Source organism: Nilaparvata lugens, chromosome 1 (assembly GCF_014356525.2).
Source record: "Nilaparvata lugens isolate BPH chromosome 1, ASM1435652v1, whole genome shotgun sequence".
NCBI lineage: Eukaryota > Metazoa > Arthropoda > Insecta > Hemiptera > Delphacidae > Nilaparvata > Nilaparvata lugens.
The window spans coordinates 63246057-63263154 of NC_052504.1; the positions used below are offsets into that span (position 1 = coordinate 63246057).

At 35.5% G+C, this 17098-nt stretch overlaps 1 protein-coding gene across 4 annotated transcripts in view; it reads left to right on the top strand.

The window, feature by feature from the left end:
- LOC111053184 (ADAM 17-like protease) overlaps nucleotides 1-17098 on the top strand; it is a 39709-nt gene that overhangs the window by 17430 nt on the left and 5181 nt on the right. The window contains exons 8-11 of one of the 4 annotated variants that reach the window (XM_039439154.1): nucleotides 2034-2172; nucleotides 3515-3750; nucleotides 6926-7134; nucleotides 15637-15875. In XM_039439154.1, coding sequence (XP_039295088.1) covers nucleotides 2034-2172; nucleotides 3515-3750; nucleotides 6926-7134; nucleotides 15637-15875 — 823 coding nt within the window. Of the gene's footprint in view, nucleotides 1-329; nucleotides 478-2033; nucleotides 2173-3514; nucleotides 3751-6925; nucleotides 7135-15636; nucleotides 15891-17098 lie in introns of all 4 variants that reach the window. The other 3 variants (XM_039439144.1, XM_039439137.1, XM_039439150.1) reach the window with 3 other exon arrangements.

Genomic DNA, 17098 nt, shown 5'->3' on the forward strand with positions numbered 1-17098 from the left:
GGCTACATGTGCTTTAAAGTTTTTTTTCTTCTCGTTGCTTGAAAAGTTCCTTGCATTTAAACTGCATTCCCACGTGCAGTATCAGAATCCTTGTCTTGTCCAGAGAAACTATTTTGCCCTTGGGACTATTTAATGAGGCTATCATGCTTGCTTGTCGATCCGGCTGAGTGGAAGTAGTCTTATTAGAAGTTATGGGAAGAATATTCTCACTGAACCGGACAACGACTCTGATACTGATATGTGGCAATCCGGCCTTATATTGATCATTCCATTCCGTCCACATATGAAGTTCAAGTCATATTTTTCAAGATTACCAAAAACTTGTACAGGTATTTTCAAGAGCAGCAATTCTGAAAGAATTCTGTTTGGGCCACCTGTTCACTCATCAACAATTCCGAACAAAAGAAACGTCAGTTCTTGGCTTGGCGTACATTTCTTCGCCTCGATTCTACTCGACTGGCGGCATTTGTAGTCGTGGTATTGTTCACTTTCCGATGAAAATCTGCAACTACCTAACGGTGATGGCTGGTGACGGTTGTCGATGAAAACACTCTTATTTACACTGCAATTGATTCACTTCCATTCCAAATGTATGGTATAAATAAGCACTTGTAAATCAGGTTTTACATTCTTGAATTATTAGCAAGTGTATGATAACATTTCAATTGAACTCCAGAGAACGCCTCACAGTCATATTGCTGAACTCTGTATTCGAATTTGGCCGAGTTTCTATCTTTCTTTATAATGAGCATAGTCGATTAAAGTGCAGCTTCGCATATATCTGTTTAGGTTATGTGTGCACTATAAGGCTACTCGTGCATTCCGCTAAGGCGGAATTATTAATTTGGTATGAGAATTCCAATTTATATATTTTTTCTGATCATTAATCTAACATATTGAAAATTTGCTATTCGATCTAATTGTTTGGTTCTATTTTTAATTGTAAAAACTATTTTTAACCTGTCAAATTCTAGTAATAATTTCGCTTTTAAGCAATATTTCACTTACTAAATTCACTTTTAGGGTTGTTTAAAATCGGATATTTCAATTCAATACTGATCAATTGTAGAGGAAAAATTACGAAATTATTTCATGAGTCAATTATTCCTATGAGTAATATTTCCAGTTATTTTTTTCTTTATTCCTTCTTGATATTTATCTAAACTTAATGTGATATGAGCTGAGCTCGCTCGAAGGGTCATCAAAAGTACCTACAGTACATTGAATTCAAATCAAATCAAAATTTTTATTCACAATACAAATAGTCTAATTTCCTTAGACTATGCACAGGATGAACAGGACTGGTTACTGACAATATTTTATATCAAAGTAGTCACCTATATTGCATTAAATGGCGAATTTTGTTTCGCAAATATCACTTATCAGAAAGCAATTGGTCATTATAATTTCCATTAGTGTTGTATGCACTTGAATTTAAAATCCATGAACCGCTTATAACTTTTATTAATAAGATAAAACCGCATGTTCTCTCATGCATGTAATAATTCAAGCAAAATGTTTTGCTTATCTGATTTATCAATTTTAATCCATGATTAAATCAAGATGCAGGATCAATTATTGATTCAAGTAAATGAGAATCTATATTAACCTATTTCTTTCATATATATATATATATATATATATATATATATATATATATATATATATATATATTATATATATATATATATATATATATATATCAAAAACAAGATAAAAATGTTAATTTCTCCCCCACATAGACGAATCTGTGTGAATTATCTCAGAATACAATGAATTTAGATGAGAATCTTTTATTGTATCAATCGTTTTCTGTATTACTAGGAAAAGTTACCAAATGATTTGTTAATTCTAGTTGGTTCATTTCTATTTCACATTCGTTGTAGGTACAATATATTTTCTAACATCAGAATAAAATGATGCTTATAATATCACTGGCAGTTCTATAGATTATAATGATTGTAATATGAAATAGGCTGGTTTGGCAGTGTGCAGTGCACTGAGGTGGTGGTTGCATGTGTTTGCGTTGCTAGGTGTTCAGCCGGGAGTACAGCCACAAAGACTTCTGCCTGGCGCACCTGTTCACCGACCTCAAGTTTGAAGGCGGCATTCTCGGTTTGGCGTATGTTGGTTCTCCCCGTCGCAACTCGGTTGGTGGCATCTGCACTCCAGGTATCTGTACTGTACTCTTCATATCTCCTTCTCACTTTTCATTCTTATAACGTAGTTATCAAATATTTCCTTCAATTTCTTAATTATTGTTTTCTATCAAATTTCTCTTGTAATCGTCAAGTAAGGATTATCTTTGTTTTCAAGTAGTGTGACTCGTATCAGTTGATAATCTCTGTCAAATTTAGCTTGTATAGATGGTTCAGTGACGAGATAAAGCTTTTATGCTTTCAGTGGCGTAATGGCTGCCGAACGTTTTCTCGTTTTCTCATTCTGAACCATCTCTAATGAATTGAAGATTATATTATTGTTTGTACACCAGTAAACGATCAAGCTTATATTAATTAATTGATGAATCACTCTTTAAACTTACTCATATCCCAAAACTATCTTTGTTTATCAAGTCAACTTTAATAATTGTGTTTTACCATATTATTAAATTATCTTTCTGTATAATCATTTAGATCATCTAGTCATCTGAGCTTTTATCAATTTTATATAATTAAATCACGTATAATCATATGCTCCCAATTATCCCTTTCATGTAAACGCATTCTCATCACAATTAATCTTTTCCCCTTCACATACGATACTTCCAAATAAGATTGCTGGCTAAAATTTGAAAATTCAACACAATGGAATTGCAAAACTTACAATGTATGCTACATATATGTGATTTGTACATACAACATATTTTATTATAATAGTTGTTGAATAGAACTTCTTCCTTATTTCTTATTTTGGTGATGGATTTTATTTGTTCATTCACATTCTTCCACCTGTAGAAATTATTGTGGTGATTGGAATGTTTTGCTTGATAATCATAATGCCATAGTATTAATGATTCCATTCTTACACTTTGATTGAAATTTCCATAGAAATTGTCTTCAGTCTTGCTTGGCTTGTTTATGCCACTCAAAATTCATCTTACCAGATCAATGGAACTGTCATTGATAGTTTATAGCTAGTCCGTTTTGAATGAGCATGAATATTTGCAGTTCTAAGTTACATCCATTATGTTTGAAGATAACCCATTTTTTTATTGGATGAGTGCATTTTCATATCAAACGAATGAAAAGTTATAAATATGTTTTCTGTGAATTTAAATTTCATTCACCTTGATAAAAAGCCAACCATGATCCAAAACAAAATGATGACTTGATTTTTACAGCTCAAATTAAAATATAATCACACACTCAATGGATTTATCTTTCAGGTATTTTCTCTATCGATAGATAGTAGACTCATAATAATCTGAATAAATAATTCCCAACAATTCATTGCATGTTAATTCAGAATAGAGATTATTCCAACAGCTATATTTATAGCATTATACAATTTACAGAGTACTTCAAAAATGGCTACACTCTGTATCTGAACTCGGGATTGAGTTCTAGTCGGAACCATTACGGTCAGCGAGTGATCACCAGAGAAGCCGATCTGGTGACTGCACATGAGTTCGGGCACAACTGGGGGTCAGAGCATGATCCTGACATAAACGAATGCAGTCCCAGTGCTAGTCAAGGCGGATCTTATCTAATGTACACTTACAGTGTCAGTGGATACGATGTCAATAATAAGGTATATTTTATTTTCCTCTCAAATTCTTGCAAATTTACAAATCATTGTTTAATTTACAGTATACGATTGCACAAAATGGTAAGGATCACCAAACATGACTTTTCGAATAGGTACTGAAAAATTGACGATTTCGCACTACACTTTGAAAGTACTGTATGGGGAAAATAGGCAACTCCACTTCCTTTCTTCCCACATTTTCTTCTAGATTAGACATAATCTTATTTATTATCTTCAGTATAAAGATATTCATAGAATAATTGCAAATTGATACTTTTCTATCTTATCTATGTCCAGATTCGCCATACTTGGTCTGGACATTCAAATAATATCAAATCAGGTAGGCTTTACGAGTACCTATATTATAGCAGTACGATAGTTTATAGCAGTTCCAGTGCCCTGGAACATATGATTTCTATGGCAACAGCTACTATTTATAATTCCCGTGCACACTTGTAAATCGTGCTACGCTTGATCATGATCGAGCTTACTGAAACAGTATTTATTACTGTATTAATGTATTAATACATTTACTCCAAATTTACAATTTCTATTGAAGTCTTTAAATATTTCCACAATATTAATCGGTTCTGCTCGAATACATACGTTTAAAGATTATGGTTTCTTGATCCATTCCGAACTGAGATGTATGAACACTATTTTGATGTTTTAAACAACGAAATTCTGTCAATTATTCATCTAAATAAACAATTTTGTTCACCTGCTGACTGGGGGGGGGGGCACTTTCGAGTGACAAGCATTCATTTTCAATAGTGGCGGTCGGTTGGATCGGTCTCTTCTTGGTTACGAAAAACGTGTTAATGTTAGGTTGTTTTTTCTTAAGGCTGTGCAAAGGCTAAAAATGAACTTTATACTGGTGATATTTTTCAAAGTTTTTCGATTTGTATATCATGAAGCTATCAACATGAAAAAGGTTTCTCAGGAAAACATTTTTTTCCGATCATTACTTTTTGAGATATGAGCGCCTAAAGTTTAAATTTTTTGGGACAGAATATTTCAAGTTCGGTAAGAGATAAATCCATGAGACTTAGAGGATAGATTCTTAATGGTACTGTTGATTCAATAAAACAAAAATTTTCTGATAATATCAATTTTTGAGAAAGTTTTTCAATTTACTAAAAATGACCAAAAATAACTTTTAGTTGATTTATTTTTGGTAAATTGAATAACTTTCTCAAATATCAATATTTTCAGAAAATTTTTGTATTACTAGATCAACAATACCATGAAGAATCTATCCTCTAAATCTCATCTCTCCCGAATTATCTCTTACCGAACTTGAAATGTTCTGTCCCAAAAATTTAAACTTTAGGCGCTTATATCTCAAAAAGTAATGATCGGGAAAAAAATGTTTTCCTGTGAAACCTTTTTCATTTTGATAGCTTCATGATATACAAATCGAATAAATTTGAAAAATATCACCAGTAGAAATTTTATTTTTAGCCTTCGCACAGTCTTTACCTCAAACACATTGTCGATCTGTAGTGGAGGATCATTGTTTTCCTAGCCATGAATGTCCAACAGACCGCCACTGTTGAAAATGATCTTTTGCCATTCGAAAATTCTCCAGTTAGTAAGTGAACAACATTTATTATTTACATAAATAAAATTGAGTGCATGTTGTTGTTGTTTAAAACATCATAATATTTTGAAATGGATCAATGACGATTCACGTCACTTGCCCCAAAGATTGTCGAAGATATCCGAAGACACCTTACACTTTAACCTTACACCTTACACCTAGACACCTTACACTTACACTAAGAACAAAATTTGTTAGCAACTATCTTCACATGTTGAAATTAGCGATACACACTAAGCAACTTTCGGTGAATTTCAGTCGCACATTTATTCTTTCCCGTTAAATAACGAATGACACTACATACTTTTCATTTGGCGGTTAAAGTGGGTGGTAGCTCCATATTGATTGGCCCATAACTGGCGAATGAATGATGACGGCCGCATGAAAATTTTACAGAAGTGTCACTAAACTTGTTAGAAATTTCCCTGAAAATTCCAGCCTTCTGCCATTTGAAGAGCTATAAAAAATAGTGTAACTCAATTCTCGAACGATCCTCATAAATTAGAGTTATTGTAACCCTGTTTTGGGCTTGTGCCTGTGGTACTTTCCTGAAAGTTGTTGGATGATTCTCAATTATAAGGTTGGATAATGTTATAATTTTTTAAATAATAATACTGAGGATGATGCCCACATAAGCTCTTAGGCTTGTGCGTGGGTAATGAATAAGTGAGAGGAATGATGATGAGAGAAGACGACTACTTTCTAGGTAATCGGGACCGACGGCTTATCGTCTCCTCCAAAAGACGGGGTGGCCGTATCTATGTGATTGTCCTGTGGTCAAAAACTTTTGCCCCAGTCAAGATTCGAAGTCGGGTTCTCTTGATTATTAGACTGGTGCGTTATCACTTACTCCAACGAGCCACCAACAATGATGTTCTAGAAAAAGGAAGCAAACTGTGCTGTATCAATTCAATGTTTATTGACGTGAGCTTCTTCTCTTCTTCTTTTTCTTGACCCCCTCTGCCGTTACAGCGTAGGGGTACCAGCCTCGGTCCATCTCCTCCATGCAGTCCTATCCTCAGCCATTCTTCTCATATCTCTCATTGTCTTGCCTCTCTCCCTCCCCAATTCCTCCAGATAGCCTTCCCAGTTCATCCTAGGTCTACCTCTCCGTCTCTTTCCTTCCCTCCTAGCCTCCACCACTTCCTTTACTGGGCGACATTCTTGCATTCTAGTGAGGTGTCCAAACCATTTGAGTTGCCTTTCTTTTATGTCTTCCATCAGTGCTCTTCTTCCCACTTCTCCTCTCACTCTCTCATTTCGCCATCTATCATGTCTTGTCTTTCCTATTGCTCTTCTGTGGTACCTCATTTCTGCTGCAGTAACCTTACTCCAGTGTTTCTTGAGGGTTACCCAGCTTTCACTGCCATAAATGAGAACGTGAGCATTTATACAAATACATGGACATCGTCAGGTACTTAGGAGAGCAAATATCCCAAAACAAATTAGATTTTATACTATAAACTAGATACTAGATATTAAATCACACACAAGTTTAGTCAATACACAATTTTTGATTTGTGATCATGTGATTAGATGAATTCAAATATTGATTTGTGTTGTTTGCTTTTGCAGCGGTTCTCGCCGTGCAGTTTGCGGTCGATTCGCAAAGTGCTGCAGGCGAAGTCGGGTCGGTGTTTCTCGGAGCCAGAGGAGTCGTTCTGCGGCAATCTGCGCGTGGAGGGCGACGAGGAGTGCGACGCCGGCCTGCTAGGCACCGAGGACAACGACGCCTGCTGCGACAAAGTCTGCAAGCTGCGTCACAACCAGGGCGCCGTCTGCAGGTAGGTCTACAAAGTTTAGAGTATATACAAAATCTGCTCCATAAACTTGACTTACAAGATTATGTAAAGGTGCGTGTCTACAGACTTATACGCCACTAACACGCGCATTCCGCTTCTTATCAGTTGTTGCTAAGCTCATTATATCAGTATCTTACTGTTCCTGTGCAAATAGAGGTGTAGCATCAGGTGATGGAAAGCAAAATGCGCTTTTTCGTGGCGCTCAAAGCCAGTTACACAAACATCGTTTTGTGGACTTTCGTTTTTCTGCCGTCATTATAATTCTATCAGATTGAATGGAACGTGGCAAATACATATGTTTGTAAAGTTATTTTCAATCTAATAGAATTTATAAAGACGACCAAGAATCGATATGTGTGTAACTAGACCAAGTCTGTACGCAGCTTATCAATTTGGAAGATTGGGCACTAACGGTAGGACATGCATGTGAGTACATGTGTCATCATACATTGTCGTGGCATCACAGCGGATGGATTCGAGCAAAATGTTTTGGGGGTTAGGTTTTTGTATTTTCGACTTTTGTGTTATTTATTTCTTCTTCGCTGCTCCATTTGAAGTTAATTTTTCCCAGTTTGTTTATTTTATGTTAGAAGCCTCTCGCTGATGACGAAACATGAATAATGAACTTGTGTGTGCATGATAATCATGGGTAGCCGTCTAGTTGTCACCCCGACCACTTGACACCTGGTCATTTTGGCCATAGGCGACTACTTGTACCCTCGTGAAAATATACCATTGCCGTCAAGTTGTCCCCCCGACTACTTGACACCTACTGGACCAAAGGTACCAACTAGTCATGACCGTAAACGAGAACTTGACACCTCGCACCCTCGCGTCAGGGTGTCCCCCGACTAGTTGTCACCTCCTTAGAAAGGAGACAAGTAGTAAGGTGGATGGCTCACGTCTACTTGTCCCCTAAAAACCGGGTTTAAAAGGGAACAAGTAGTCGGGGTGGCAACATGCATGTCCTACCGTTAGTGGCCAGCACAAGGATCAAATATTGAAAAATTGAATTTTCGGAAGATACAATCTTGGAATCAAATCATGAACATCATCACTCATGAGAGGCTGACAAATGTCCTTGACGACAGAGGAAAATTTTGGGTGTTTTTTTTTTACTGTAGGCCAACTAGTAATGATGAGTTATTTAGATTAACTAGTTATGATGTGCTATTTAGACTAACTAGTTATGATGACCACTTAGTTATCAGACTAACCAGTATGATGTGTTATTTATTCATCACATTATGATAAACTAGCAAGAACCCGTTCTCCGCAAGGATCTATTTTCAAACTTGACAAACTGATTACTTGACGTAATGAAATTTTGAAGAATTGAAAATAGGCCTATAACCATCCTTGGTTAATTAAGAATCTATATGCAAAATTTCAAGTTAATTAGTCCAGTAGTTTAGACGTGATGATGCGTCGAACATAATTTTCCTATCCCGTACGTGTGTGTATAAGCCAGCTCTTTACTTTATTATAGATATAGTTAACGACTGCAAGAGATAGGACTGTGGAACAGAATAGTGGTGAAACTATGATAGCGCCAGAAGTGTCTCAAACACAATAGAAGGTACTACATGAACTTTTTGAAAGTGATTAGAAAAGAAATGTTGAAACAACAGAACTGAAAGTTGTCAACCTTATCATTCCACCTCCATTTAGAGAGGCTTTTGTTTGAGCCGAATGTCAATCTATATATTTATAAATGAATGTCTGTTCCCTATAGACTTGAAAACTACTTGACATAACGGCATGAAACTCTGGGAATATGTTGTGTGAATATTGAGGATGGTTTGTAAACAGAAATTTTAATAGGCGGTCTTATAATAAGTATTGTTTATTAATCCATTTTACAGTCCTATGTTTTCGAAATTTTCGGCCGAGGGGCTACCGAAGAACGGAAAGATGATCATGATTCAAGATCATATTGTGATGATATGATTTAGCACCTAAAATTACCAGCTGTATAACTAGTAGTTCTGTGAGCAGTAGACCTCGCGCAGTTATAAAACGCAGCCTCCTCTTGAAAAATCTTCATTCACCAGACATGTATAGATACATATGAATAGCGTCAGTTTGAAATTACATATAAATAGTAGTTCTGTGAAGAGTAGACCTCGCGCTGTTTAAACCACAGCCTCCTCTTGTACTGTCCATCAGAGTAAATCCTGTCTGTATGTCGTGTCGGCGAGATATCGGTGTGAAAACCGCTAATGGCTGTTGGGGTTGGTGTATCAAAAATGCTAACATCAAAAGCTAATCTCCTTCAAGACATACTGGCAACAGGACAGCCCAAGTTCAAAGTAGAGAATGTTCGAGAGACAGTAATCTGTTATTTTAGTTAATTGCAAGCGTTATTGCTCGTAATCATTAGTTCATTTATTTATTTATTCACAATGGAGACAACGGGTTTTCCCAAATATGTCTCCTTAACAATAAAAATTGTACAGATACAAATGAAAAAAGAAAAACTAACTCATGCAATGTTAATAATAATACAAACAAAAAATACCACCTAATTCCAAAATGAAAAATACAATGATTTCAAATACTAATGAAAAAAGTAAAAATAAAACAAATTCAGAAATAAAATTCCAAAACTTATAAAAATTAAAAAATCGGGTGTGGTACACTCACACAACTTTCCTTGCTAATTGAACTGCAAACCTCATTCTCAAACGAGAATAATTTAGGGGAATAACATAATGACGATTGGCGGCAACATATTTGCAACTACGATCAGACTACTGTATATTATGTGTATATTATAATTGTTTTCAGAGTACTTTTTCCTTTGTGTAAATTGTGAAATTCAATGATTCTTTCAAAAGTTGTCAAAACAGCTATTCTACAGATGGATTATCTCGACTATGACTGTGTTCTTTCTATAAACTGCTCTACCTACCTCATGCACGAGAAGGAGGCTACAAAGTCCATTTCTCAAGGATGGGGTGGACCCCCCATTAGTTTCCCAGGAAAAATACTCATGCCAGTTGATAGAGCTGATAAATAACTATACAGGGTATGAATTTGAAAAAATCGGTCAAGTAATTTTTGAGAAAATCGTGAAAAACATGGTTTTTTAGTAATTATCTGTCATTTTTCTCAAGAATATTACGGAGCTCCTGCAATTTTCCCAAAAATGAGACTCATGTCAGTTGATAGGGCTTATGAATAAATCTATCTATGGTATAAATTTGAAGAAAATCGTTGAAGCCGTTTTCGAGAAAACCGTGAAAAACATGGTTTTTTAGTCACTATCTGCCATTTTTCTCAAGAATATTACGGAGCTCCTGGAATTTTCTTAGAAATGAGACTCATGTCAGTTGATAGGGCTTATAAATAGCTATCCATGGTATAAATTTGAAGAAATCGTTAAAGCCGTTTTCGAGAATAACGTGAAAAACATGGTTTTTTAGTAATTATCTGCCATTTTTTCCGCCATCTTGAATTGAATTTTATAGAATTTCTTATTGTCGGATCCTTATGGTATAAGGACCTTAAGTTTAAAATTTCAAGTCAATCGGTTAATTAAGAATGGAGTTATCGTGTTCACACACACACACACACCACCACACACACACACACACACACACACACACACACACACACACACACCACACACACACCACACACACACACACACACACACACACACCACACACACACACACACAACACACACACACACACACACACCACACACACACCACACACACACACACACACACACACCACACACACACACACACACACACACACACACACACACACACACACACACCACACACACACACACACCACACACACACACACACACACACACACACACACCACACACACACACACACCACACACACACACACACACACACACGCACACGCACACACGCACACACAGACCAACTTAGGGTACCTTAATTTTTTTGGAAAGCAATACTTTCCTTACCTATGGTAATAGGGCAAGGAAAGTAAAAATATAATAACAAAAATAATGAACAAAAATTTTATCAATAGAATAAATAACATTTATAACTGAACGACGTCTCAAACCATATGCACATCCACACTGATACACCAACTATTTATTTGATCAGATGATGCTTTCACAAGATTGAGTCCAAAAACATGATTTTTGGGTGTTGGTCTGTGTGTGTGTGTGTATGTGTATATGTCTGTGAACACGATAACTCCATTCCTAATGAACCGATTGACATGAAATTTTAAACTTAAGGTCCTTATACCATGAGGATCCGACAATAAGAAATTCAATAAAATTCAATTCAAGATGGCGGAAAAAATGGCGGATAATCACTAAAAAACCATGTTTCTCACGGTTTTCTCGAAAACGGCTGTAACGATTTTCTTCAAATTTATACCATGGATAGCTAGCTATTCATCCCCTCCTGGGGAGTACAACACCTTGTCGTTGGTGGAGGGGCTTGCGTGCTCCAACGACCCTGAGAGCTATGCCGGCGGTTGATTGCGGAAGAATGGGATGCCCATGCCGGACAGGTCGAAGGATAGGAGCCAGACGAAGAAGTACTCCAAAGAAGACGTCGTTGGGCTAATCCCCACACGTCCGATTACACTGGATTCAAAGTACATTAAATAGCCTCGGACGGGACCGGAATTTTAGGAAGGATAGAAAATGCAAATATATACGATTTGGAACATGGAATATTCGAACGCTTACAGGAAAAGAGGTTGAGTTGGTAGAGGAGATGAAGAAGTATAAGATAAAGGCACTTGGCTTGAGTGAAACAAGAAGGAAGGGAGTGGGACAGAAGGACTTGGATGGAGGGTATGTTATGCGATACTCAGGAATACCAGAGGGAAGAAGAGCTAGTGGTGGAGTGGCTATAGTAATGGATGGAGACACCAACACAAGATTTAAAAGCTGGGAGGCTGTAAGCCCTAGAATTGACATGATAATGGTCGTTCATTTTGGAAAATTGTCAAGTGTTTAAAAGGAAAATATGGAAAGCAGATCAGAACAATAGCTGATGAAGAAGGAAGGTTGGTGTCACAGACAGAAGAGGTACTTGATAGATGGAGAAGATTCTATGAGGAAACAGTTTGTAAATGTTAGAGTACAGGGAAGAAGAACGGTGGGGCGCCCGAGGTATTCATATGAGGATCGCATTGAGGAGATAGGGAGAAGAAGAGGGAAGACGGTTCGGGAGATGAGGAGGATGGCGATGGATAGGGATAAATGGAGGAAATGGACCGAGGCTACCCCAACGCTGTAAGGCATACTGGGGAGAGACAAAGAAGAAGAAGGATAGCTATTCATAAGCCCTATCAACTGTCATGAGTCTAATTTGCTGGAAAATTTCAGTAGCTCTGTAATATTCTTGAGAAAAATGACAGTTACTAAAAAACCATGTATTCACGATTTTCTCAAAAACGACTCTAAAGATTTTTTTTAAAATTCATACCCTGTATAGTTATTTATCAGCTCTATCAACTGGCATGAGTCTTTTTCCTGGGAAACTAATGGGGGGTCCACCCCATCCATGAGAAATGGACTTTGTAACCTCCTTCTCGTGCATGAGGCAGGTAGAGCAGTTTATAAAAAGAACACAGTCATAGTCAAGATATTTCATCTGTAGAACAGTTGTTTCGACGACTTTTAAAAAATCATTGAATTTCACAATTTACACAAAGGAAAAAGTACTTTGAAAACAATTATAATATACACATAATACAGTAGTCTGATCGTAGTTGAAAATATGTTGCCGCCAATCGTCATTATGTTATTCCCCTAAATTATTCTCGTTTGAGAATGAGGTTTGCAGTTCAATTAGCAAGGAAAGTTGTGTGAGTGTACCACACCAGATTTTTTCAATTCAGCTTGGCTTATATTCATCCTAAAATCGGAGATAGAAAGGATATGGAATTCTTTGTAATTCATCGTACATCGCATAATTCCTGGACCTTCTATTGACAATCAACAACTATGAAAACATTAAATTCATCTTTGAAACACTGATTTAACTTATCTATTTTTCTTAATTCAACACTTTACTGACTTCACTGATAGATATTACTATCAATTGATTGAGAAGAAGATGAAAATGAAAATATTGATTGTCAGATAAATTTCATGATTCACCAAATGAAGTCAAGTGTGACATGAGATACATTGACTTTTTGGCGGTACGAAGTTTGCCGAGTAAGCTAGTTATTACTATAAATGGTTGAAAACTTTCTCAATAACTGGAAAATATTGAATAAAAATTATTCGCCTCATGAAAGAGAATTGTTCATATTGCATTCATTAATTACTGAAGAATGACATACTAATCTACTTTTTTTTTAATTTAGCTTAGCTTATATTTCCTGGACCATCTATTGACAATCAACAACTATGAAAACATTGAATTCATCTTTGAAACACTGATTTAACCTATCTATTTTTTTAATTCAACACTTTACTGATAGATATTACTACCAATTGATTTAGAAGAATATGTTTTCGGAATAATGAATGATGCATGAGTGAGCACATAGGAAGTCCGTATTGATATATAAATGAAAATATCGATTGTCAGATAAATTTCATGATTGACCAAATAAAGTCAAGTGTGACATGAGATACATTGACTTTATGGCGGTACGAAGTTCGCCGGGTAAGCTAGTTGTAAATAAAGCTTTATTATCAATAATCAACGCTGGAAAATACAGGCTCAATCCCCAGGAATACTATAAATTCTATGAGGGACCAGTAAGCCATTACTTTTGAGTAGTTCAATCAAATCCATTATGGACACTGGATACATTATGGACAATGAATACGTATGAAATTTATTAGCTACAGAACAAAAAACTTTTGTTCGCAGTGACTCCCACTACTACAATATGAATAACCATTTGGATCAAATATAAGGAATTAGTCACATCTCTCACGAACTCGTACTTTTTATTCACAAAATATTGACAAAAAATAAATAATATAAGTTACGGTATATGTACTCAAGTTTGTCTTTTTCTGGCCGTGCTACAAATCAATGTAGGTATATGTTTGACTTTTTGTTTTTGTAATATTGTTGTCTATTAAGAAAGTTTTCAATGTGATTTTTGATGGCAATAAAATTTGTATTTGAAAAAAGAATTATCAACAAACCCCCAACCAAAGAAAATCTCTGTGCTCTGTTCTAATCGGAATGTATGAGACTCCATATACAGCTGATAGATGGCGCAAACCAAACTGGCCAAGAATAGAACAATGGAACACACACGTGGCAAGCTCGCGCTCTCAATAAACGCAAAATTAATTCGATCAGCTGATTGATGAAATTATTTTAAGCTTTCCAATGATTACAACATATATGTTGGAATTATCATTTGTCAATTATCTCAGCTCCTTCCATATGACGTTCACCTTACAATGTTCATAACTTTACTTAATGGGATCCTTTTTTTCCTTTGAAATCCTTAGAGGCAAAATATCTCAAAATCCGTTCTTAGTGCGCGTCTAGCATGTTTGAAGAATATTTGTGCAAATTTTTAAGTCTGTAGGCCAATTAGTTTGAACTGTAGTGTGATTTTACTTAACAATTTTCGAAAAATGCCCTCTCCTGAACCCCCCTGTGCTCCTGATCGGAATTTTTCTGCATAGATCGAATTTTTTTTTGTAGCTGAACAAAAATGTTCCTCATGACTTTGCTGTGCAATGAGCGGTTAAAAAGTACAACATTTTTGGGGGGCCCCAGCTCCCTCAGGGGGGCAAATTTTTGAAAATCCTTTCTTAGTGGATGTTTTGAGGCTACCATAAACAATTGTGCAAAATTTCAAGTTTTTAGGCTCAATGGTTTGGGCTGTGGTGTGATTTCAGTCTGTCGGGGCTTAGCCTTTTATAGATATATAAGAACAAGATAAGAATAAGAATAAGAATAAGAGAAGAGAAGAGAAGATATAAGACTAAATAGTTATGATGTGCTATTCATTCACCACATTATGATAAATAAGACTAACTAATTATGATGACCAACTAGTTATCAGACTAACTAGTCATGATGTGTTATTTAGATTAACTAGTTATGATGACCAATTAGTTATCAGACCAACTAGTTATGATGTGTTATTTAGATTAACTAGTTATGATGAGCAACTAGTTATCAGACCAACTAGTTATGATGTGTTATTTATTTTATCACATTGTGTACTAATACTTACCATGAGGAAAAGCACAACATGCTCAAGCCCAAAACTGTCCCATTTCCAATTTATATCAGTCCAAATCAAAATGTAGATTGTCACTTTTACTTCTCAAAAACAATTTACACTTTTCAAAGCTCAAAAAAAACATGCAAATTTTAAATCAGATATTATAACAGACTATAATTTACAAAATCTTGAACAGTAATTATTCAAAAAAGTCTTAATTTTTTTATGAAACTAGAAAATTTTGAGCCTAAAAATTCAATGATAAGCAATGCATGAAACCCTTCTTATGATTTGTTTGTCACTAGTGACAAGAACTCGCCGTGCTGCCAGAACTGCCAGTATATGGCGGCGGGCATCAAGTGCCGAGACGCGCAGTACGCGACCTGTGAGCAGGAGTCACGCTGCACGGGCAGCAGTGCCCAGTGTCCCAAGTCGCCGCCCATGAGTGACGGCACCAGCTGCCTCGAGAAGGGCAAGTGCAGCCTCGGTAAATGCATTCCCTTCTGCGAAACACTCGGTAGGCAGAGTTGTATGTGCGACGTCAGTAAGTATTCTCCACGTAAGTCTATCTTGTGCGAATGGTAATTTTGCATTTCATTTTATTTTCCTTCTATTTTAGTTCTGCTTCCTTTCTATGTTTCATCCTATCTCGATTACTGCATTATTTTCTATTTTATTTTCACTTTCTTCCTATTTTTTCAATATTCCATTTCGATTAAATCCATTTCTGCTATAGATGGTTCAATCATCTCTCATCATCATCATCATCACTGGAAACGTGGACAGTAAAATTTCCAAGATACTATTTAATTTCTACTTATATGTTCTGTAATTCAAGGAGGAAATAAATGCATTTATTCATTCATCATCATAATTCTCAGTACCCACGCACAAGCATGAAGCTCATGTAGGCATCATCCAAAAAAAAAACCGGTAAAAACCTCGATTCCATTTATTACGCCACTGCAATTTCAATCTTTATATCGTGACTGAACCATCTATACTCATTTTATTATAATTAGGCTATTGCATTTATTTTATCTCCTCTTCATTCTATTTCTACATTCTTCTTACATTAGTCTGTTTATTGAGTAGACTCAGTAAGTTTTACCAGAGAGTGTGCTAAATGCCAGTGAAAGAGAATCACAGCGAAGGCAAGTTGTACTGGAAGCCTTTTAATTGTTCTATTTTATAAAAATATCCTTCAATATTAAAAGGTGAACCTATATTAACTATTTACATATTAATAATTTTCATCTTTATTGATTGATTCATACAATAATTAGTATATCATCAAAATGATAGGGAGAGAAAAAAAAGGTAATCTTGTGCTATTTCTCTCTCAAATTTATATAAGGTTACACAAATAGTCCAAAATAGTCTTGTAGTTGTTCACTTTACAAAATTTTCAGTCCTTAATTATTTTCACACTGTAGATTTTTAAATTTAGATGTTTTAAAATCAAACAAAGGAAAAATGTTTCACATTATTATCACTAAAATAGTAAATATTCACATTTTAAATAAATAATTTTGAAGGACCAAAAAACAAACTTGAATTTATAATCTCGCCTAGTTACCGTCAAGAAATATTCAAATATAGGATAAACATGTTTAATTTAACAGTTTTCAGTGTTGAAGAGCAATATAAATAATTGACAAGTTTTATATTCACTAAAACTCGTCTTGATAAACAGACTATAGTTCAGTCTTTATTTTGTGGAGGCATTATTTAAATTTTTATGTAGTTATCCATTTTCCAAATTTA